Source organism: Cuculus canorus, chromosome 9 (genome assembly GCF_017976375.1).
Source record: "Cuculus canorus isolate bCucCan1 chromosome 9, bCucCan1.pri, whole genome shotgun sequence".
Lineage (NCBI taxonomy): Eukaryota > Metazoa > Chordata > Aves > Cuculiformes > Cuculidae > Cuculus > Cuculus canorus.
The window spans coordinates 15,872,837-15,892,086 of NC_071409.1; the positions used below are offsets into that span (position 1 = coordinate 15,872,837).

Consider the following 19,250-nt stretch of genomic DNA (forward strand, 5'->3'; position numbering starts at 1 on the left):
TGCTGCCCTACACTCCTCATTCTGGGGTGTGGGCTGGGCTCCGATCCCCTTGAGAATTCGTGCTGCAGACTCCAAGAAGCAGAGGGTTAACACGGAGCTGTGGTGTGCAGGGGTGCTCCCAGTCTGCTGTGGGTCTGGCTCCTGCTCCTCCTCACCCTGTGCCCAGCTGTGCGCCTGTAGCACCCCAAGCGCCTGTGCCTGGCTCAGCAGTGTGCAACTCCCTTTCCTGCTGTGCAAGCACCCACCTCAGCCCAGGGCTGACTGTCCGCAGCTGGGACTGCTCTCCTGGGGGAGACCTCCCTGCTTCAGCTGTCCTGGGAGGATGCTGGGCTTTGTCAGCGTTCTGTGCTGCAGAGAGCCGGGACTAAGGTTAAAATTGGTCTTGGGGTGGGGTGGAAGCCACGGGGGAAGTTTTTTTAGGAAAGAGAGGAAAACCCTGCCCTGTTTCCAAAACTAGCAGTGTCCGCACCCTGCCCTGCCCAGTAGGGGTGCGAGGTGGGGCGGCTGGGGGGCACGGGTGGGATGGAGGCTGGGGTGGGTGTGGGGGGCTGTACCCGAGTACAGGGGTCGGATGGAGAATGGGGTTGGATATGGGGGACTGACGCTGCTGAGGGGAGTGGGATGGGTGCAGGGTGGGGGTGAGAGGCTGGCTGTGTCCTGGGTACTGCAGGGGCACCGGCAGGGTGCAAGTGTGGAATCCTCAAGGTAAGAAGGATATGGAACTATTGAAACGGATCCAGAGGAGGCTACAACAATGATCAGACGGCTGGAGCACATTAGGAAGAATTTATTTACCGTGAGAGCAGTGAGACACTGGCGCAGGTTACCCAGGGAAGTTGTGGCTGCGCCATCCCTGGAGGTGTTCGAGGCCAGGTTGGATGGGGCCTTGGGCAGTGTGATCCAGTGGTATGTCCCTGCCCACGGCAGGGGGTTTGGAACTGGATGGGCTTTAAGATTCCTTCCAACCCGAACTATTCTGTGATTCTATGAGGCCCGGGTGGCTGCCGGTGCCCGTGGCTGCGGGCACTGGTCGGACGCCGGCGCAGAGCGCCCCGTGCGGCGAGCGCCACGCGGTCCCGCGCCGCGGTGGGCGTGGCCTGAGCGGAGGGGGCGTGTTCCGCCCAGCGGAGGCCCCTCCCCGCCACGTGACATGGCCGGGGGGGGAGGGGGAGCGGCGCCGGCGTCACGTGCGGCGGGCGGTGCCCGCGGAGCGGCTCAAGGCGCGGGCCCGCCCCCGCGGCGGCCCCGCCCCGCCCCTGCGCGCGGCGCGGCTCCGGAAATGGTCGTGCTGCGCTGCGCTGCGGCTGCGTCGGGCCGCGCGCGCTGAAGGAGACTGAAGGTAACGGGCGGGGGCGGGGCGGGCGCGCGCCACGGGGGGGGGGCAAGGAGTGGGGGGGCGGGGGGAGCGAGCAGAGCGGAGTTGCGGAGGGAAGGGGGGGGCGGCACCGGTACCGGGCCGCGCGCGCGCGCCGCCGCCCCGGGCCTCGCGCCGCCGGGCCCCGCCGCCACCACGTGGGTGCCGCCGCCTGTTCCCGCCCCTGCTCCGCTCCCCGCCGGGCCCGCCCCGGTTGTGCCCGCGCGGCGCCGCTCCGCGCCCACGTGCCGGCCGGTGCGCGCCGCCGCCGCCGCGCACGTGCTCCCGCCGCCGCGCCCGCCTAGGCCGCCGCACGTGGTGCGTGCCCGCCGCGCCCCCGGTGCCGGGCCCGCGGGCCATGGCGGCGGCGGCAGTGACACGTGTCCTTGGCAGGGGCCGCCGCCGCCGCGGGGGGGAGCGGCGCCGCCGGATGCCGCACCGGGGCCCGCGTCGCGCCAGCCGACAAGATGGAGCCGGCGCTCCGGGACGGGGGCGAGGCCGGGCCCGGGCCGCCGCCGCCGGGATCCCCCCCCCAGGCCCGCGGTCAGCCCCGCCTCCCGCCGGCCCCGCTCCCCTCGCTCCGGCGCTGCCGCCGGTCCCGGCCCCTCCCGGCGCGGTTTCTCCCCGCGGTCCTCGGTGGCCCCCGGCGCGGTCCCCTCCGCCCCGCTCCCCCCTGATCTCTCCCCCGCTCTCTCGCAGTCAGTCGGATGAACGGTCCCTGCACGCCCGCCCAGCCGGCCCAGGTTTTTCCCGTGGGGGGGTGAGTATCCCGCTCGCTCCCGGTTCCGGGTGCCGGAGACGCCGCGTTCACCCGCACCGACACTGCCCCTTCCCCGGTGTGACCCCTCCCTCCCCCCTGCCGCTTGGTTTTGGGGTGACTGGTGCCAAGGCCGAGATGGGGCGGCACGGGGGAGCAGCCCAGCCCCTGGCACCTCCCGGAGCCCCCGCGGGATCCATCTCCGCCGGGAGGGGACCCCTGCGGTGGGGTGTCCCTCCCTCTGCGTGTCGCGGTCCCGCCGCGGGGGGCACAGCCCGGGGAGAGGCGGCGGGACGTGCCTGGCAGCCCCGGCGGTGCTGACGCGGCCGGCTCAGGTTACGGGAGGCGCCTCGGGTGCCCCGGCCGGCAGCGCTCGCTGGGTGCTCGCGGGGTGCTCGTGGGGAGCCCCTCGCGGGGTGGGGGGCACTGCCTCCTCCCTGCACCGGCGGCCTTTGCACTGGGGCGGGGAGAGCCGCGCTGCCTGCCAAGTCCATCCCGGGACGGTGCCCGGAGCTGGCGGTGGCGGGGGGCTGCGGGCTCCCCCGGGCAGGGCAGCAGGCAGGAGCGTCAGCGGCGCTGGGGGGACGCGGGAGCTGCTCCCTGCCCTCCCCGGTAGGTGTTTGCGGTGTGTGCTGGGGACCCGGCACCGCTGGCAGGAACAGGTTTGGCCGGCCGAGGGAAGCGCTTAGTAGGTCAGCCGGGGTGGAGCTGGGCACGGCTGACGCCGGGGTGCTGACGCCGGGGTGCCACTGGCCCACCCAGGGCCCCTGGAGCTGGTGGTGGCCTAGGTGCTGGCAGCAGGTCATGGGCACTGGTGCCTGCTTGTGTGGGGCGCCCAGCTGGGCTTTGTGGGGTCACCTCGGGGGTGTCAGTCCTGCTGGTGGGCACGGCTGGGTTTGGGGTGCGATGAGGGTCTTTAATACTGCCTGGGCCGGGCAGCCTAGTGGTGCCCACTCTCTCTCCATGCCCCAAGTGGGGCAGGTGGAGGTGGCTGGGGGTCCGTGCCCTGGTGAGATGCTGTCCATGGGGCATGGCCGGTGCAGTGCCTAGCTTAACGCTGAGGGCCTAGATACGCCCCATTTTGGGGGCTGATGTGGATGGGAAACAATGCCCGGGGTGCTGTCCACCTCCAGCTTACACCTGCTGTCCCTGTCCCCACAGATAGCGAGGGGATCCTTATGCACAACCCCATGAAATGAACAAAGCTCCACAGCCCACAGGAGGAGCCCCGACAGCCCCACACCCTGCCCCTTCTCCCGGACTGCCGCAGGTAACCAGCCCCTTTGGGTTGGGGGGTCCCACCTTTGCCTCCCTGGTTTGTGCCAGGGTGGTGGTGCCATCTCCTTCCCTCCCTCCAGCCAACGTTCCCACCTGGTCAGACGACACCTGTGGTTTTTAACCCGGCACCGACCTCACAAATGAATACGCCTTCTCAGCCACGCCAGGTAAGGGCTTCGCCCAGATTGTAGGAGGTGATGCAGGGGAATCCAGTAGCATTCTGCCTCCTGGTTGAGTAGCCCCGACTGCCACGGTGTTTGGGAGTGCTTGGAGCTCCATGGTGCCCCCCAGGGCCAACACACACCCGTGATCGGAACCATGACCCCCTGCTGGGAACCTCCTGGCCCTGGGGTGGGGGGACAGATGCTTCCAGCTGGGGATGCCCGAGTGACTGCTCTTCTCTCCTTCCTCCCTTGCCCCAAACTTCCCTCTCCTCCTCTCTTAGTTTCCAGCAGGGCCTCGGGCTATTCACCAGCAGGTACTAACCCGATTCCCCCACCCTGCCTGCAGAGCACCCTGCCCTGACACTGCACAGAAACACCCACCCTGGCCCCAAAGGGGCTGAGGAGCACGCGGGGGCCCTAGAGCTGGGGGTCAGGCTTGTCTGGGGTGAGAGGGGTACACACACTTGACTTTGCAGTGGTTTCCCTGCAGTGTCTCCCCAATTTCCTCGTTGCATGAAGCCTGCAGCATGTGGCTGTGCATGCGCTAACCCTGGCCAAGGCTGCTGCTTCTGCCTGTGCTCTTCCTCATCTTCTTCTTCCTCTCCACATTGTGGGGGGTCTCCCAAGGTCCTGTGGTGCTGTGGAAGGCTCTGGACCTTCATCAGCCCTCTTGTGTGGAGGAGCTGCTGGGGACAGATCTGGTGATGTTCTTGGCTGTGCTGGCTGGGAGCCCCTCAACCCCTTCCCTATCCCTTGGGGGTCCCTACAGGGACCCCTCCTGGATTTGGGATATGGGCACTGCACAAAGGGTTCCCCAGCCTCCTACCCCTCCTCTGCCAGCCACCCTGCATCCAAGCCCTGTCCCAACGCGGGTAACTCCTGTCTCTCTCTTTCCCCCTTTCCCTCTGTATGCGTGCGCTTGCTAACAGGGAGGATTCAGGTCTCTTCAGGTAATGCTTCTTCCTTGCCCTGGGGTGCGTGTGCGGACCCTTCCTTGCCCACTCGCTGTTGGGCTTGAGCTGCTGCTCCTGGGGGTGCTCCTGCCCGGCAAAGAAGCTGGGTCAGGATGGATGGCATTGTCTGGGAGAGGGCATAGCCGGCTCTGCACGCCTTGGCTGTCCGGCTCTGTACGCCCTGGCTGTCCGGCTCCAGTGCGGCTCAGCATGGTGGGACTACGCGTCCCAGCATTCAGTGCGAGCACTGGGAACGGTGCGAAGCACGCTGGGACCTGCCGCTGAGCTGCGTGCAGCCGTGGCCGGCTCTGGGCGCTGGAGCTGCCGGCCCCTGTTGGGCTGGGAGGGGGCCGTGCCGGGCATGAGCTGGGTCGGGTGGACTCAGGTGGCCCCGCAGGTGCGGGGGGACAGGATAGTGTTGGGGTGGGGGTCACCTCCAGAGTGGGGAAGGTGGGGCTGCATCCTGGCTCAGGAGGGGTGTCTCCACTCTCCTCATCCTCTCCTGGAACTGCTCCCCTTTCCTGGTGCCTAGGCTGACCTTTTGGGGTGATGTGCGCTGCCACGCTGCTCCCTCCCATAGGGCAGGAGGGGCTTCCACCCAGAGTGTGTTGGTGCTGGATGCGTGTGTGGGCGCTCCACCTGACACCGTGCTCCATCTCTCCCCAAGCATTTCTACCAGAACAGGGCACAGCCTCCCGCCAGTGCGTCCCGCGTACAGAGTAGCACGACGGCCCGGCCTGGCCCCCCTGCCCATGTGTATCCGGCTGCTTCCCAGGTGATGATGATACCCTCCCAGATATCCTACACACCTTCCCAAGGAGCCTATTACATTCCCGGACAGGTGAGGGCCGTGCCCCGGGATCCATGGGAGAGGGCTGGGGTGGGCATCGGTGGGGAGGAGCCCAGGTCGGTTTTGGGGGGCGGAGGGGGTCTTCCAGGCTCTCTGAGCATTTACTGATTTGAGCAAGGTGTTTCCTGACTCTGTAGAGAGGCAACAGGCAGTGCTGTTTCCCCTCCCTGACAGTCCTTCGAGGTGCCTGGTGTGCCCTTCTCCCTGCCCTGGTGCCTAGCTGGTTCACAGGCAGGTTTGGGGGTACACCTGTGGTTTGGGGGTACATCTGTCCCCCACAGGGGAGGTAACTGACCTTTTTCTCCCCTACTGCAGGGTCGCTCCACATACGTCGTCCCGACACAGCAGTACCCGGTCCAGCCCGGAGCCCCTAGTTTTTATCCTGGAGCCAGCCCCACAGAATTTGGGACTTACGGTACAGATTGAGGGGGTTGCTCTGCTCCCCAGTGCTCTTCCAGCCTCAACACTCCCCCTCTTTGTTTTTGCTCCACTGCTTCTGGCCTCCTTGCAGCCTCTTGTGCTCAGCCTTTTTTGGCTCACTGGGACTTTCTCTGTGACTCCATTACAGACTATTTGGGGGGACAGGGGTGTTGCCTGTCTCCCAGCAGTACTGAGGACTGTGCATCGTGTCCCACCGGTCCGTCCACCCCCGCCCTTTTCCAAATTGGGGCCGTTTAATGTTTAACTTGCCTGGCGGAGGGCTGGGGCAGACTTTATCCCCTGTTTCCCCTTGCTTGCTGTCAGGGTGGTGAGCAGTTTTGTGCTTGCTGATCCCCCCTCAGCTCCCTGCTTCTCCAGGAGCTGAGCCTGTGGTGCCAGGGCCGTTCCGTGCCTGCCCTCTCCCGGCACTGGGGAGCAGCGGTATGAGCAGCCCCCCTTCTTCCCCCCGCTCCATGTGGCCACCCAAGCTGTGACTATATTTAGGCTTGGTCAGTCCCGGGAGGCCCGGCAGACACAGAAATGTGAGCTGAGGCCTACGGCCTGGCCCCGGCACGGCAGCAAAGCATAACCGGGGCGGAGATGGGCTTCTCCTGAGCCAGGTATGTGCCCATCCTCCCTCCCTCTTGTCCTGGGGCCCAGCCAGCCTCTCGGAGGAGGGAGGTGGCCCCTGGCAGTGGCCAGCTCCTGTGCTTGGGCCAGGGCACAGCAGCTCCTTCGTGCCCAGCACTGGGGTATCCCGTGGGTGTCTGCGGGGTCCCGGGATGGGTTTCCCCCCCGCCTCTCTTCTGTGGCTGTTTCCAGGGGAGCTGGCAGCAGTGTGCCCCGTGTCCACAAGACTAGGGGGGTGGCCTGGCATGGTGTGGCCCTCTGTGGGCCAGCCCTCCTTGTCCCTAGGGCTTGGCAGCTCAGAATCTCTCTCTCTCCCGCCATGCCTGGCCCATCGGGGGGTGGAAGGCCTGTTTGTTGCCCTTGCATCCTCCCTGGGCAGCGGGAGGGGTCCCGGGACAGGGTTGGGGCAGCCACCAGAGCACCTTGGTCAAGTTCCAGGCTCAGCGCAGCTGGGAAGGTGCTGGAGCTGGAAGGGGCCAGGGGCCAGCTGTGCCTGTGCTCCACACATTCACATCCTGCTGGCAGCACTCTAGGAATGATGCTTCCTGATGCCCTGGAAGGAGCGGAGCAACTCTGGGGGGGCTGTGCCAGCGTTGGACTGGGTCCAACCCTGCCTCTGCCCCCAGCACAGATCACTCCTCTGAGCTGGACTTGCTGGGGGCTCAGGCTGCGTGAGGAGCCCGAGATTCTCTGCCTGGGTGTGAATGGAGGGTGCGGACGGGGCTGCCTGGTGCCGCCCTTGGGCTGGTGCTGGCCCTGGGGAGATAAGGGTGCCTGCAGGAAGGCAGCCTCTCTTGTTGCTGGGACACCCGAACCCAGCATGGCCCAAGTGTCCTGGAGAGGCCATTGGTGGCGTGGAGCCGGTGGGCATGGCGGGTGCCCTCGGGCCTGGCTGGGCGTGGGGGTGGCGCAGGGACGCTCTGCTTCACGGGGAAGGAATTCGGTCAGGCCTGTCGGATGGGTTGGGACAATGGGCTGGATACGATGGGGGTTTGCTGCAGAGCAGCACGGGCTCCCCAGGCTCCTGGCAGACCCCTGTCTTTGGGAGGCTGGGGTTCCCCAGGACAGGCTCAGAGGACCTAGGTTGGACGGTCCATCTGACGCGCTCTCCTTTCCTCCAGCAGGCGCTTATTACCCAGCACAGGGGGTGCAGCAGTTCCCGGCGGGGGTCCCCGCTGCCCAGGTCATTGTGAGCCAGCAGCCACCGATTCCCCCAAAACGAGAGCGCAAGACGGTAAGGAGCCGTCCGCCTCCGGGCATGGGGGGTGTTTGTGCACTGGCGGGGATGGTGCCAGCCCTGGGTGTCTGTGCGATGTAGTGCAGTGTGCTGGGGGAGGGGGCAGTGCAGGGCCGTACTCCCCCCCAGGCCGAGGGGTCGACGAGTGGAACGGGGTGCGCAGTGGGTGCTGGCGACCTTGGCTGTCCCGGCGGGCAGCGTTGTGCTGAGTCACTGCTCCCGAGGGGGGGCGGGGGTGCCGCGGCTGCCAACTGCTGTCTGCTCCCGGAGATGCTGGTGCTCAGAGGCCTCGCGTGGGGCCTATTTATAGCAGGGAACCGGGCGGCTGCTGACACGGCCCCTCGCTGGGGAGCAGGGGGTGCCTTGTGTTTAAGGATTCGGGGATACTGGTGCCTCCCCAGAGGAGACGCCTTGGTGCTCCTCTGCTCTTTCTGCCCCAGGAACAGGTTGTTTTGGCGTGGAGAGAGCAAGACCCCTGGCTGCACTGTGCCCCCAACGAAGGTCCCAGACCCTTGTTTCCCTCCCCCAGACTCACCCCACAGCATGTGTATCACAGCTCCCGCTGCACCTACAGCGGGCACAGGGGGTCAACGAGGCTGCAGACATTTGGGCTGTGCCTGGGGTGGTGCGGGGCTCACTGTGATGTTAGTGTGCTGAGGCCAGTCTCGTATGCTGCCCTCAAAGCAAGGGGGTTCCATGCAGCTCTGGCACCAGGGTGGGGTGCCTTGGGGTCCCCCGACCCCTGGAGATGGATGCTGGCCTGAGGCAGTGGCACTCACTCTGGCTGCCTGGTGCAACGGCTTGCGAGTCTTGCCCTGCCCTGCACCATCCCTGTCCACTGGGCATTGGGACAGGCCGGTATCTGTGGGGTGCTGTGCCCTGTGAGGAGGGGAGGTGGCACCCACTAGTCCCTAAACTGTGTGTGCTCAGGGCAGGCGCAGTGCTGAAGGAGCCTTGTGCTTCCCCACTCAAAAAAGGGGTGCCCAGGAAAAGGGGTGGCCCATATGCTGTGTCCCCCACCCTGCTGACAGCTTCTCCCTCTGTGCCTTGACCTGTGGACAGATCCGGATACGAGACCCCAACCAAGGTGGCAAAGACATCACTGAAGAAATCATGTCTGGCGCAAGGACCTCATCCACCCCTACCCCTCCTCAGGTAAGGAGACGCCCTGACTCCCCGACTCGGGTAGCAGAGGTGCACGAAGCCCTGCTGAACTCCGTCTTTGTGTCCCCAGGCTGGAAGCGGTTTAGAGCCCCAGGCTAATGGAGAGACCCCCCATGTAGCAGTTATTGTCCGGCCAGGTAAGTGCCCATGCCGGGGTAGGCGTGCCAGCTGGCACAGCTACTGCCAGGCTCCGTCATTGGCATTGCGAGGGGTGAGGTGCCAGCTCCGGTGTTCCCTGGTTCATCAGGGGCTTGTGGGCTCAAATGTTTTCCCAGCATATCTGAGAGGTTGAGGTTGTGTGCCCATGTTGGGTCCAGGAGTTTATGGGAACTGTCTGCTCATCCCCAGCTGACCCCCAGAGAGCCCCCTGTTAATGCTGCCCACCTTGCAGATGACCGCCCGAAGCCTGCGCTGGTGGTGAGCAAGCCCGTCTCCCTGGAGCCCAGCAAGTCAGCGTCCCCGTCGCCTCCCCCTCCCCTCATCCCCGAGGTGGATACCGTGGTGCTCTCGGCTGTGACGCTGGTGCCAATGGAGCCCCCTGTGGACGTGGACACTAAAGCGGAGCTGGGCGAAGCGCCGCCTGACCCGCACAAGACGTTTAGCACTATCACTACAGTGCCAGGGACTGTGGAGCTGCCCCTTGTGCCCGCGCCTGACATGGACACAGTGGTTGCAGAGGCGGAGGAGGAGGAGGTGGCCGTTCCCCTCCCGGAGCCTGCCCCACAGGCACCTGCACCCCCTGAGGTGCTGCCGGTGCCCATCACCCTTGAGATGCAGGCCGTGCCCCTGGTGCCAGCTGTGCCCCCGGTGCCTGCTGCACCATCGCCACCACCTGTTGTACCTCAGGCCCCTGAAGTACCCGCCAAACCTGCCTCCCCCAGCCCCACACCGCCCCGGGAAGAGCCCTGCGTCGAGCCTGCCATTGAGCCTTCCACTGAGGCCAATGGGGTCTTAGAGGAGGTGTCCGAGCCGGTCCCTGAGGCGCCTGTGTGCCAGCCGGTGCCCACGCCAGTGCCGGTGCCCACCCTGGACTCCCCCATTGCCCAGCCCGAAGAGCTGCCCTTGCCCAACGGAGTGGAGGGCACCAGCAAAGCTGAGCAGAGCGAAGAACAACCCGAGTCGGATGTCAGCCCTGTCTCGGAGCCTGAGGAGCCAGCCCAGCCTGTTACCCCTGCCTCCCCCCCAGCAGAGGAGGAGGAGGAAGAGAGTGAAGGCCCTGGCGAGGCCCAGGAGCAGAGCTCGAGCCTGGCCCCTGCCCCTTCGCAGACCTCGGAGGCGACCGCACAAGGTTGGGAACACGGGGCTGCGAGGTGCCCCAGGGTGCGTGTTGGGTGGCAAGGGGGTCATGTGGGTGGGGTGTCAGGCATTGGGCACAGGGGAGAGAATTGGAGCCAGGGGACAGGGTTAGGTGGCGCAGGTTGCATGGCATGGGTTGCTGGGAGGGAGACAAAGTGCATGTGGACGGTGAGATGGGGGGAGATGTCTGGGGAGTGTATCCACATGCAGGGGGTGGGTATAGAGGGGTGTATGTGTGGGTGCCCCGGGGAATGGAGTGTCACCACGGAAGTGTGTTTATGGGGTGTCTTGCACAGAGGTGCAGGTTGGGTGTGTTTGGGCTCTACCTGAGAGCTGTCTCTAGCCGTCCAGGTGCACAGGGAGGTGGCAGGGGAGCTGTGAGGCTGTAGCTGCGTGGGGCAACCTGGGTTAGGGGTATGCAGGTACATAAGGGTGCCTGGGAAAGTGGGGTGTTCTAGGGATGTGCTGGGTGAAAATACGTGGTTTTGGGGCTTTTTTATAAGCACCCTGCACAGGAATGTGTGGGTTGCGTAGGCATGCTGGAGGAGGGGATGAGTACACAGGATGTGTTAGTATGGAGCATCCTGTGCTGGGATACACAGGGGATCTTGGAAGGTGCCCTGGGGGCAGATGTGCTTCTGGGGTGCAGCTCTGTATGGAGTGGGTTATAGGGGTGCCAGGGAGGGGACTGTGTGTGCATGGGAGTGTCCCTGTAAGGGCCTCCCTGCACAGGGGTGTGGGTGTCTGCAGGGATCCCCCAAGGAGAGTGGGGAGCACTGCACTAGGGAAGAGGTGTGGATGGGGTGCTTTGGAGAGGCACAGGGTAAATTGGGGTGCAGCGGCCGGTCGAGGAGGGTCATGAGGTATGTTGGTAAAGGGTATATTCTGGGCTGCATGCTCAGGGAATGGGGTGCCTTGGCAGGCTGCGTGTGGGGCGTGTGGGATCTGCAGGGCTGCAGATGCCCAGGTTGGGTATATGGCGTGTCTGGGGACGGTGCTTGTGCTGGTGTGGTAGGACCACATTCCTGTTGCTCCCCGTGGCCCCATCCTGAAGTTGTTAGCTGTGCGTTGCTGGTGACGCAGAGCTGTCGTCAGGGTAGGTGGGGGACTGGGAGGGTTCCTGTCCCTCACCTCCCTGCCTCTCCTCCCAGTCGCCCTGTCGGTGCCAAAGAAAAAGCGGAGGATGAAGGAGCTGAACAAGAAGGAGGCAGTAGGCGATTTGCTGGATGCCTTTAAAGAGGTGAGTGTCCTGTGGGTGTCTGGGGGTCACCTCATGTCCCGTCTCCTCCTGTGATGAACTCTGCTTTGTGCCATCGTGTCTGGGCCACTGATGCTCTGTGATGGTAATGAGGATCTGAGAGAGGTGGAGGTCTGGGTACAGGGTGGAGGGGACAGGACCATGCTTGAGGCGTGAATGGTCTCCCCGTCCCTCCTGATGCAGTCTCAGATCAGCGACAGTGCCTCAGAGGCAGAGAACAAGCCACCCGCCCGCGAAGTGGAGGACGTGGCCCCTGCCCGTCCACAGGAAGAGTCAGAAGAGACATGGGAGGAGAAGGAGGACAAGCTGGCCCCAGAGAAGGGCAAGGCTGCTGACCAGAAGTACCGCTACAAGGAAGGTGAGCCATGCCTTGGTCCAGGCTTCCACTGGAAGCTGCTATTTCTGCACCCGGCCGTGGGGAGAGTGGAGGTGGAATGGTCCGACTGTCTTAAACCTCATGCTCTCCTCCCATCTTGTCCCCAAACCTGGCACAAGATGGGGGACAGAGACCCTAGTGCTAAGGTCCTGCAGGGAGCTGGTGGCATCAGGTTTTCTGTCTAAGCAAGCGGCGTCATGCTCATGGTGTACTGGGCTGGGGCAGCTCTGTGGTTGTCTACATCCCACCTTGCTAGTCCCTGTGTGGGCTTGGACCTGCCATGGCTTGTGGTAGAGAATAACAGGACAGGCTGTGTCAAGGTCTCCCTCTGGCTCTGCTGCAGAGCAATGGAAGCCACTGAACCCTGAGGAGAAAAAGCGATACGACCGGGAGTTCCTGCTGGGCTTCCAGTTCATCTTTGCCAGCATGCAGAAACCCGAGGGGCTGCCCCAGATCACAGATGTGGTGCTGGACAAGGTCGGTGCGGCCCTGGAAATAAGGGGAGTGTGGGTGGTGCCTGGGTGGGGGATCTGGCTCCGCTGCTCTGTTCCTTGTCAGGGCAGGGCTGGGACTTAACCTGCTGTGCTCAGGGTCCCGTTGCAGCATCTGCAACGAGCCTTGAGCCTGGGGGTGGTGTGTGGGGGCAACTCTGGGGCCATCTTTCCAGTTCATTGTCCCAGCGCTGAGGCTGGGGGATGGATCCATCCCGCTCCTCTGCCCCCTGGGCATCCTCAGCCCTGTGTACCTTCTCAGGCCAACAAGACCCCACTGCGGGCACTCGACCCCATCCGCCTCAGCAGCATGAACTGCAGCCCTGACTTCACCCCCGCCTTCGCCAACCTTGGCCGGCCTGTCATGGGCAACCGGGGCCTGGTGAGTATCTCCTTGCTTCACCCACACTGTGCATCTCTGCCTGTCTGTGATGATCAAGCCTTCGAGCCGTTGTGTCTGGGCCACTGATGCCCATGATGGAACTGAGGATCTGAGCAGTCGGATGGGGACACCCTGGGAGCCAGCCTGGCTGGTCCCAGAGCAAAGACCTGAATTTCTTCTCCCTGTCAGCCGTCGGGATTGGGTCCCCGCCGCTCCCAGCAGAGCCAGAGGAAGGAACCCCGCAAAATCATTGCCACTGTGTCCCTCAATGAGGACGTCAAGCTGAACAAGGCCGAGAAGGCCTGGAAACCCAGCAGCAAGCGTGCCTCCGAGGAGGAGGATCCTGAGAACATTAAGACGCAGGTGGGAGCTGGGGGAGGTGGGCAGTGGGAGGGAAGCAGAGGGATGTGCCTGGCTTTTGCTGACCTTGTTGTCCTTGCAGGAACTGCTCCGCCGTGTCCGCAGCATCCTCAACAAGCTGACGCCACAGATGTTCCAGCAGCTGATGAAGCAGGTGATGGAGTTGTCCATCGACACGGAGGAGCGGCTCAAGGGTGTCATTGACCTCGTCTTCGAGAAAGCCATCTCGGAGCCAAACTTCTCTGTTGCCTATGCTAACATGTGCCGTTGCCTTATGGGGGTAAGCAGGGGCTGCAGAGGTCTCCCGCTGAGCTGGCAGGGGTTTGTTTGGGGACTTCGTCTGAGCTCAGCAGGGTGCTGATCCTTTCATGTGGTAGGGTGAAACTGAGGTGTGTGGATGCAGGACCAAGTTATGAGTGTTAGAATGCCATTGCGAGGGCGTAGGGTGGCTTTTTCCTGGTTTGAGCAGTGCCTGGGCCTTAGCTGGCCAACTTTTGCGGGAGATGCGACTAATGTTCCTTGCCTCGGTTGTTACCTCTCCCTGCAGCTCAAAGTGCCCACAACAGACAAGCCCACGGTGACTGTGAACTTCCGCAAGCTGCTGCTCAACCGCTGTCAGAAAGAGTTTGAGAAGGACAAGGATGATGATGAGATCTTTGAGAAGCGGCAAAAGGAAATGGACGATGCCAGTGCTGTGAGTTGGTGTGGGAGTCTGTGACTGAGGGCTAGTGTGGGTGTCCTTGGGGTGGCTCTGGGCTCTGAGCTGCCCCGCTGTGCTCTCCCTGCAGCCTGAGGAGAAGGCACGCATGAAAGATGAACTGGAGGAGGCACGGGACAAGGCCCGTCGGCGATCCCTGGGCAACATCAAGTTTATTGGAGAGCTCTTCAAGCTGAAGATGTTGACAGAGGCCATCATGCATGACTGTGTGGTGAAGCTGCTAAAAAACCATGATGAGGAGTCTCTTGAGTGCCTTTGCCGCCTACTTACTACCATTGGCAAGGACTTGGACTTTGAGAAGGCCAAGGTACCCCTTGCCTTGCCCTGCCTTACTTTGTGCTGCCCTAGGCTTTGGGCCCTTGGCTTTGGGAGGGATGTGATCATGACTCTGTCCTTCTGTAGCCCAGGATGGACCAGTACTTCAATCAGATGGAAAAGATCATCAAAGAGAAGAAGACATCATCCCGAATCCGTTTCATGCTGCAGGATGTGATTGACCTCAGACGGGTAAGGTGTATGGCCTGCTTTGCTAGGGGGCGGTCCTCTGTTCCCTGCTTGGTCCCATGGAGCTGCTGGCCTGTGTCCTCTTGAGTGCCAGCAGTCCATTTATCCCTGGAATGGGAAGGGTGGGAATGTGCCAGCCCCAGAGACACCATGCTAGCCCCCAGCCCTTGGTTAGCGTGGTAGTGAGTGGGCACACAGTAACCAGCGGCTGTTTAATGCAGGGGGGCTCATGAAACTGAGCCTTTTTGTGCCAAAAGCTGCCACAGTGTGCAGGGAGCTGTGCTGGCTGAGATGGGAGTCTAGTCTGAGTGGAATGACTGGGAAGAAGGAATGCTTTTGCCTCTATTCTCCAGCCAGCTCAGCACCTCCTTCTCTTCTCCCCTGCCCTCTGCAGAATAGCTGGGTGCCTCGGCGAGGAGACCAGGGTCCCAAAACCATTGACCAGATCCACAAGGAAGCAGAGATGGAGGAGCATCGGGAACACATCAAAGTGCAGCAGCTCATGTCTAAGGACAAGAGAAGAGGACCCCCTGGGCCATCCTCCAGCGGTGAGTGCTTGTATTTCAGGGCACGTAAGGCTGCCAGGGGTGGCTTGTTTCCACTGGGTGCTGTGTGAGGCTGGGCTGTGCCTTATGTCTGTCTCCCTTGTGTCCAGGTGGGCGTGCGAGCCTGGTTGCGGATGATGGCTGGAACACGGTACCCATCAGCAAGGGCAACCGGCCCATTGACACCAGCCGGCTAACGAAGATCACTAAGGTGAGCTGGGGGTGCAGTGTGGGCAGCTGAGCTGACTGCCTGGCCCAGATCCTGCCTTGGCGTGGGGGTTCAAAGCTGATTCTCTCTCTCTGCCTGCAGCCTGGATCCATTGACTCCAACAACCAGCTCTTTGCGCCGGGTGGGCGGCTGAGCTGGGGCAAAGGCAGCAGTGGAGGGTCTGGTGCGAAGCCTGCAGATTCAGGTAGGCAGTGTGGGGCCAGCCCGGTGCCCTTGGGTGGGAGCGGGGACCCTTTTCCAGGCGGTTCCTGTACTGGGGAGGTGCTGAACTCTGAGAATCCCCTCTTTTCACACCCAGCATCTGATTCAGGGCGACCGGCCACAAGCACCTTGAATCGCTTCTCAGCACTCCAGCAGTCAACGTCTGCCGAGAGCCCAGAGTCACGCCGTGTGGTGCAGAGGTGAGGAGCCAGCCCTGCCTCGATGTGTGGGCATGCTGTGGGCTGGAGTGATCCCCTGTTGCAGGATGGGGCCTTGTTGGGGCTCATAGCTGACGAGTCCATATGGCAAAGGTGGCCAGTTCCAGTCTGGGCTTCCTCTCTACTCTTTGGTACTTGAGGGACCACATCTGGGTGCTGGGTCTGATCTGGAAGTCCTGAGACCAACCATTGATGGACTGGAGGGAATCTCATGGAGACTGGAGCATGGGCAGAGTTGGAGTTGGGTTTATTCAAGAGAAGAGGAAATCAAAGCAGAATCTCACCATAGTCTGCAGCAGGGGCAAAGTGTGGGTAGGATGGGGTCCAGACCCTGTTCAGCCATGCCAAGGGACACAGCAAAAGGCAAAAGGCTTTTGGAAGCGGGGAGAAACAGGGAAATGTTTTATTTCCATGAGGGTGATCAAGTGCCCTGGAAAATGCTGGGACTGGAGCGGGACAGCCTTGCCTTGCAGAGCTCTGCAGGCTGTGGTCCCTTCAGGGAGGGTGGTGGTGGTCTCTTCATGCTGTGTCTGTTTTCCTCCCACCCAGAAGCAGCTCCAGCCGCGACAGGTCAGAGAAGGCTGGGGAGAGAGGGGACCGAGAATCACGTTCAGAGAAGGGCAGTGACCGCCAGGAGCGTCCCGACCGGGGAGAGCGGACAGACAGGAACAGGTCTGCCCTCACCAAGAGAAGCTTCAGCAAAGAGACGGAGGACAGAAGTCGAGAACGGGAGAAGCAGGGCGGCCCCGAGGCTGTGCGCAAGGCTGCTAGCATGACGGAAGAACGGGACAGGAGTCGAGAGACCAGTGAGCTGGGAAGGAGCAGTGTCCTGGAGTTCTGGCTGTGGGATGGGGCTCTGCCTGTCCCAGGTTGTGCCTAATCCTTGCTTTCTCCTCACAGTTAAGCAAGAGCCAGCACCTCCTGCTGCATCCCCCAAGCCTGCGCTGTCGGATGAGGAGCTGGAGAAGAAATCCAAGGCAATCATAGAGGAATACCTGCACATCAATGACATGAAGGTGAGAGGAGGGGGTGGCTGGGCACAGCAGTGTATGGCCCCTGTAACGTGTCCTCAGCTTCCCTGTGGTAGTGCTGTTGGGCAGGGTTCTGGTGGTGCCTGGATGAGAGAGAGAGGGGAGCCAGGACTGGCTGTGGGGCAGTACTGACCCCTCCTTTTTCCCTGCAGGAGGCCTTGCAGTGTGTGCAGGAGCTGGGTAGCCCCTCCTCGCTCTACATCTTTGTGCAGAATGGCATTGAGTCCACGTTGGAGAGGAGCACCATCTCCCGTGAGCACATGGGGGTCCTGCTGTGCCAGCTGGTGAAGACGGGCACGCTCTCCAAGGAACAGTACTACAAAGGGTGAGGGGCTGGGGCAGCCTGGTCCGCAGCTGGTATTTGCCCAGCTTTGAATTTGGCCCTGCCTTGACCAGGGCTAGTCAAAGAGATCTCCCAAGGTCCCTCCCAGCTGAGGGCATGGAGGGGGTGCTGGATCCCAACTGACCCCTCTGCCCTGCAGGCTGCGGGAGATCCTGGAGATTGCGGAAGACATGGAGATTGACATCCCGCACATCTGGTTGTACCTGGCTGAGCTCATCACCCCCATCCTGCAAGAGGAAGGCATCCCCATGGAGGAGCTGTTCAGGTGGGGGCAGAGCCCCTCCAGGGAGCTGCCGTTGGATTCTAGTGGAAGGGTCTCCTGTGGGCATGTGGCTCAATCAGATCTCTTGTGCCCTGCAGGGAGATAACGAAGCCCCTGGTGCCCATTGGGAAGGCCACCACGCTGCTGGTTGAAGTGCTGGGCTTGTTGTGCAAAGGCATGGTAAGTGCTTGGGGCTTGTGTACCTGCTGGCCGCTGCCTTGAGGACTGACAGCCTGCTGTTGGGGCAGGTTGGCATGCAGGGATTGACGCCCCCACTGCCAGCAGGGGTCATCCCTGGCCATGTCTGTCATGAGTGTGGCATGACCGAGCTGCAGTATCTCCCTCCCTGGAGATGGAGGGCATGGCATGCTGATGCTGACTGTCTGTCCTGCAGAGCCAGAAGACCGCAGGCAAATTGTGGCGGGATGGAGGCCTGAGCTGGAAGGAATTCCTGCCCGAGGACCAGGATGTCAACAAATTTGTCACAGAGCAGGTGAGAGCTCAGTCTTGGTGAGGGGCAGAGACGGGCCGGGGGGGGGAGGAAACCCTCATGGGGTCCTATGAGTGTGGCGTTCCCCCGTGCTGCCTTTAAGAGCTGATCTGCCCACTCCTGCAGAAATTGGAGTACACAATGGAGGACAGCTCAGACACACCAAGCCGCAAGGAGCTGACCTCAGAGGAGCTGTGCAAGCAAATGGATGAACTGCTGAAGGAGAACCCGAACAACCAAAGAATACATGACTGGATTGAGGTGAGGGCACAGGTGCAGAACCTGAGGATCTGGGGGCTCCCACCTGGCTCCTTCTTCACCTCATGGTCCTCCTACTCTCCCTCCTCCAGGCCAACCTTAGCGAGCAGCAGATCTCATCCAACACGTTTATCAGGGCCCTGATGACATCTGTGTGCCGCTCTGCCATCATCTGTGAGTACTGGAGTGCGGTGGGAGGTCTCCCCCTGCATGTGCTGCCCCATTCTCATGGCCCATCTCCCACAGTCGAGAACCCCTACCGTGTGGATGCCTTGGTTATCCGCAACCAAGCCAAGCTGCTGCAGAAGTACCTGCGGGATGAGCAGAAAGAGCTCCAGGCACTCTATGCCCTGCAAGCCTTGGTGGTGAATTTGGACCAGCCTCCCAGTGAGTGTTGCAGGATGGGTGGGGTGAGGAGTGGGGTGGCAGGGAGGTCCCCACCCCAGCAGAGTTGCTGGTGGCTGGGGAATGGCAGAGGCTTCCCTTTGTCTTCCCCAGACCTGCTGCGGATGTTCTTTGACGCCCTCTATGACGAGGATGTCATCAAGGAGGAGGCTTTCTACAAGTGGGAGTCCAGCAAGGACCCAGCTGAGCAGCAGGGCAAAGGGGTGGCTCTCAAATCAGTGACAGCGTTTTTCACCTGGCTCCGGGAAGCTGAGGACGAGTCGGACAACAACTGAGCATCTGTGAGGAGGAGGAGGAGGAAGAGGAAGGGAGAAGAGAGAGCAGGGCATTCTGGGGAGCGACTCCATCCCCTCCCACCCCTGGCCCCCTGGACTTGCTGATGCCGGGGCCGAGGGACCTGCTGTGCCCCCCCACAGCCCACCTCTCTCTTTTCAGTTTTCCTCCTCTCCCTCCTCCCCTGTCCTGGTTCTGTTTGCAAGACCTGTACTAGTTTGTCACGATGATAATAAATGGATGCTGACGGAGGCGGCTGTCACGGTGGGTCCCCTCCTCTCCCAGCGCAGGCACCCCGGGTTTCTGGGAGCGGGACAAGCAGCCCCGGACTCATGTCATGGGGAGGGGGGAGGGGATGGGGACGTATCTTTCCCTTCTCCTCTTCCTCCTCCCCACTTCTTGCTGAAATATAGAGAGATTATATATATATAAACTTATTAAATTTGGTTTGGGGACAGGAGCGTGATTTCTCCCTCTCCCCTGTCCTCTCTCTATTCCTCCATCACTGCCTGGACCCTCCCTCTATGTTTTTTTATTTTAAATATAAATCATTCCCCCCAGCTCCTGCTCTGACACCTAGGGAGGGTGCCGGGGAGGAGGGGTGGTGACCCCTTCTCTCTGGGCCAGGCTGGGTCCCCTCCTCCCCCACCAAGCCTCCATCTTCCTCCCAAACGTTTAAGGCCACAATTGGGCAAGTGACGAGGCGGCCCCCTCATCTGCGTCCCCTGTATTTATAGAGCGCTGGATGTGATGAGCCGCACGTGTAATTATTAAAACAAGGATTCAATTACTGGTCACGTGAA

The 19,250-nt window shown here is 62.3% G+C and overlaps 1 protein-coding gene and 2 non-coding genes across 14 annotated transcripts; all 3 read left to right on the forward strand.

The window, feature by feature from the left end:
- Positions 1-1,240: 1,240 nt before the first annotated feature.
- Positions 1,241-19,250, forward strand: EIF4G1 (eukaryotic translation initiation factor 4 gamma 1). 12 transcript variants are annotated; one of them, XM_054074494.1, is made up of 35 exons: positions 1,241-1,339; positions 2,054-2,114; positions 3,273-3,381; positions 3,470-3,556; positions 3,835-3,867; positions 4,483-4,503; positions 5,174-5,347; positions 5,672-5,771; positions 7,528-7,640; positions 8,706-8,798; positions 8,878-8,944; positions 9,199-10,095; positions 11,255-11,343; positions 11,545-11,719; positions 12,081-12,214; positions 12,473-12,610; positions 12,800-12,973; positions 13,053-13,250; positions 13,518-13,664; positions 13,759-13,995; positions 14,091-14,195; positions 14,587-14,740; positions 14,848-14,948; positions 15,048-15,150; positions 15,265-15,367; positions 15,935-16,191; positions 16,286-16,401; positions 16,569-16,741; positions 16,899-17,024; positions 17,120-17,201; positions 17,416-17,514; positions 17,638-17,772; positions 17,862-17,943; positions 18,016-18,156; positions 18,268-19,250. In XM_054074494.1, the coding sequence occupies exons 3-35, from the start codon at positions 3,307-3,309 to the stop codon at positions 18,447-18,449; spliced, it is 4,911 nt and encodes a 1,636-aa protein (XP_053930469.1). In that variant the 5' UTR covers positions 1,241-1,339; positions 2,054-2,114; positions 3,273-3,306; the 3' UTR covers positions 18,450-19,250. The 12 variants fall into 12 exon arrangements, with proteins under 12 accessions (XP_053930469.1, XP_053930473.1, XP_053930474.1 ...); XM_054074498.1 differs by having other exon boundaries at positions 15,277-15,367; XM_054074499.1 differs by having other exon boundaries at positions 12,491-12,610.
- Positions 11,389-11,466, forward strand: LOC128853093 (small nucleolar RNA SNORD66). The gene has a single exon (XR_008451340.1). It is a non-coding gene; the product is annotated as a small nucleolar RNA SNORD66 (small nucleolar RNA).
- On the forward strand, positions 12,651-12,727 carry LOC128853094 (small nucleolar RNA SNORD66). The gene has a single exon (XR_008451341.1). It is a non-coding gene; the product is annotated as a small nucleolar RNA SNORD66 (small nucleolar RNA).

What these genes read in the sequence shown, in the direction of transcription:
- EIF4G1 (XM_054074494.1), top strand. Translation starts at nt 3,307, where the DNA reads ATGAACAAAGCTCCACAGCCCACAGGAGGAGCCCCGACAGCCCCACAC. An exon ending in CTCGGAGGCGACCGCACAAG is followed by an intron (nt 10,096 to 11,254) that starts GTTGGGAACACG and finishes CTCTCCTCCCAG; the next exon opens with TCGCCCTGTCGGTGCCAAAG. An exon ending in TCACGCCGTGTGGTGCAGAG is followed by an intron (nt 15,368 to 15,934) that starts GTGAGGAGCCAG and finishes CCTCCCACCCAG; the next exon opens with AAGCAGCTCCAGCCGCGACA.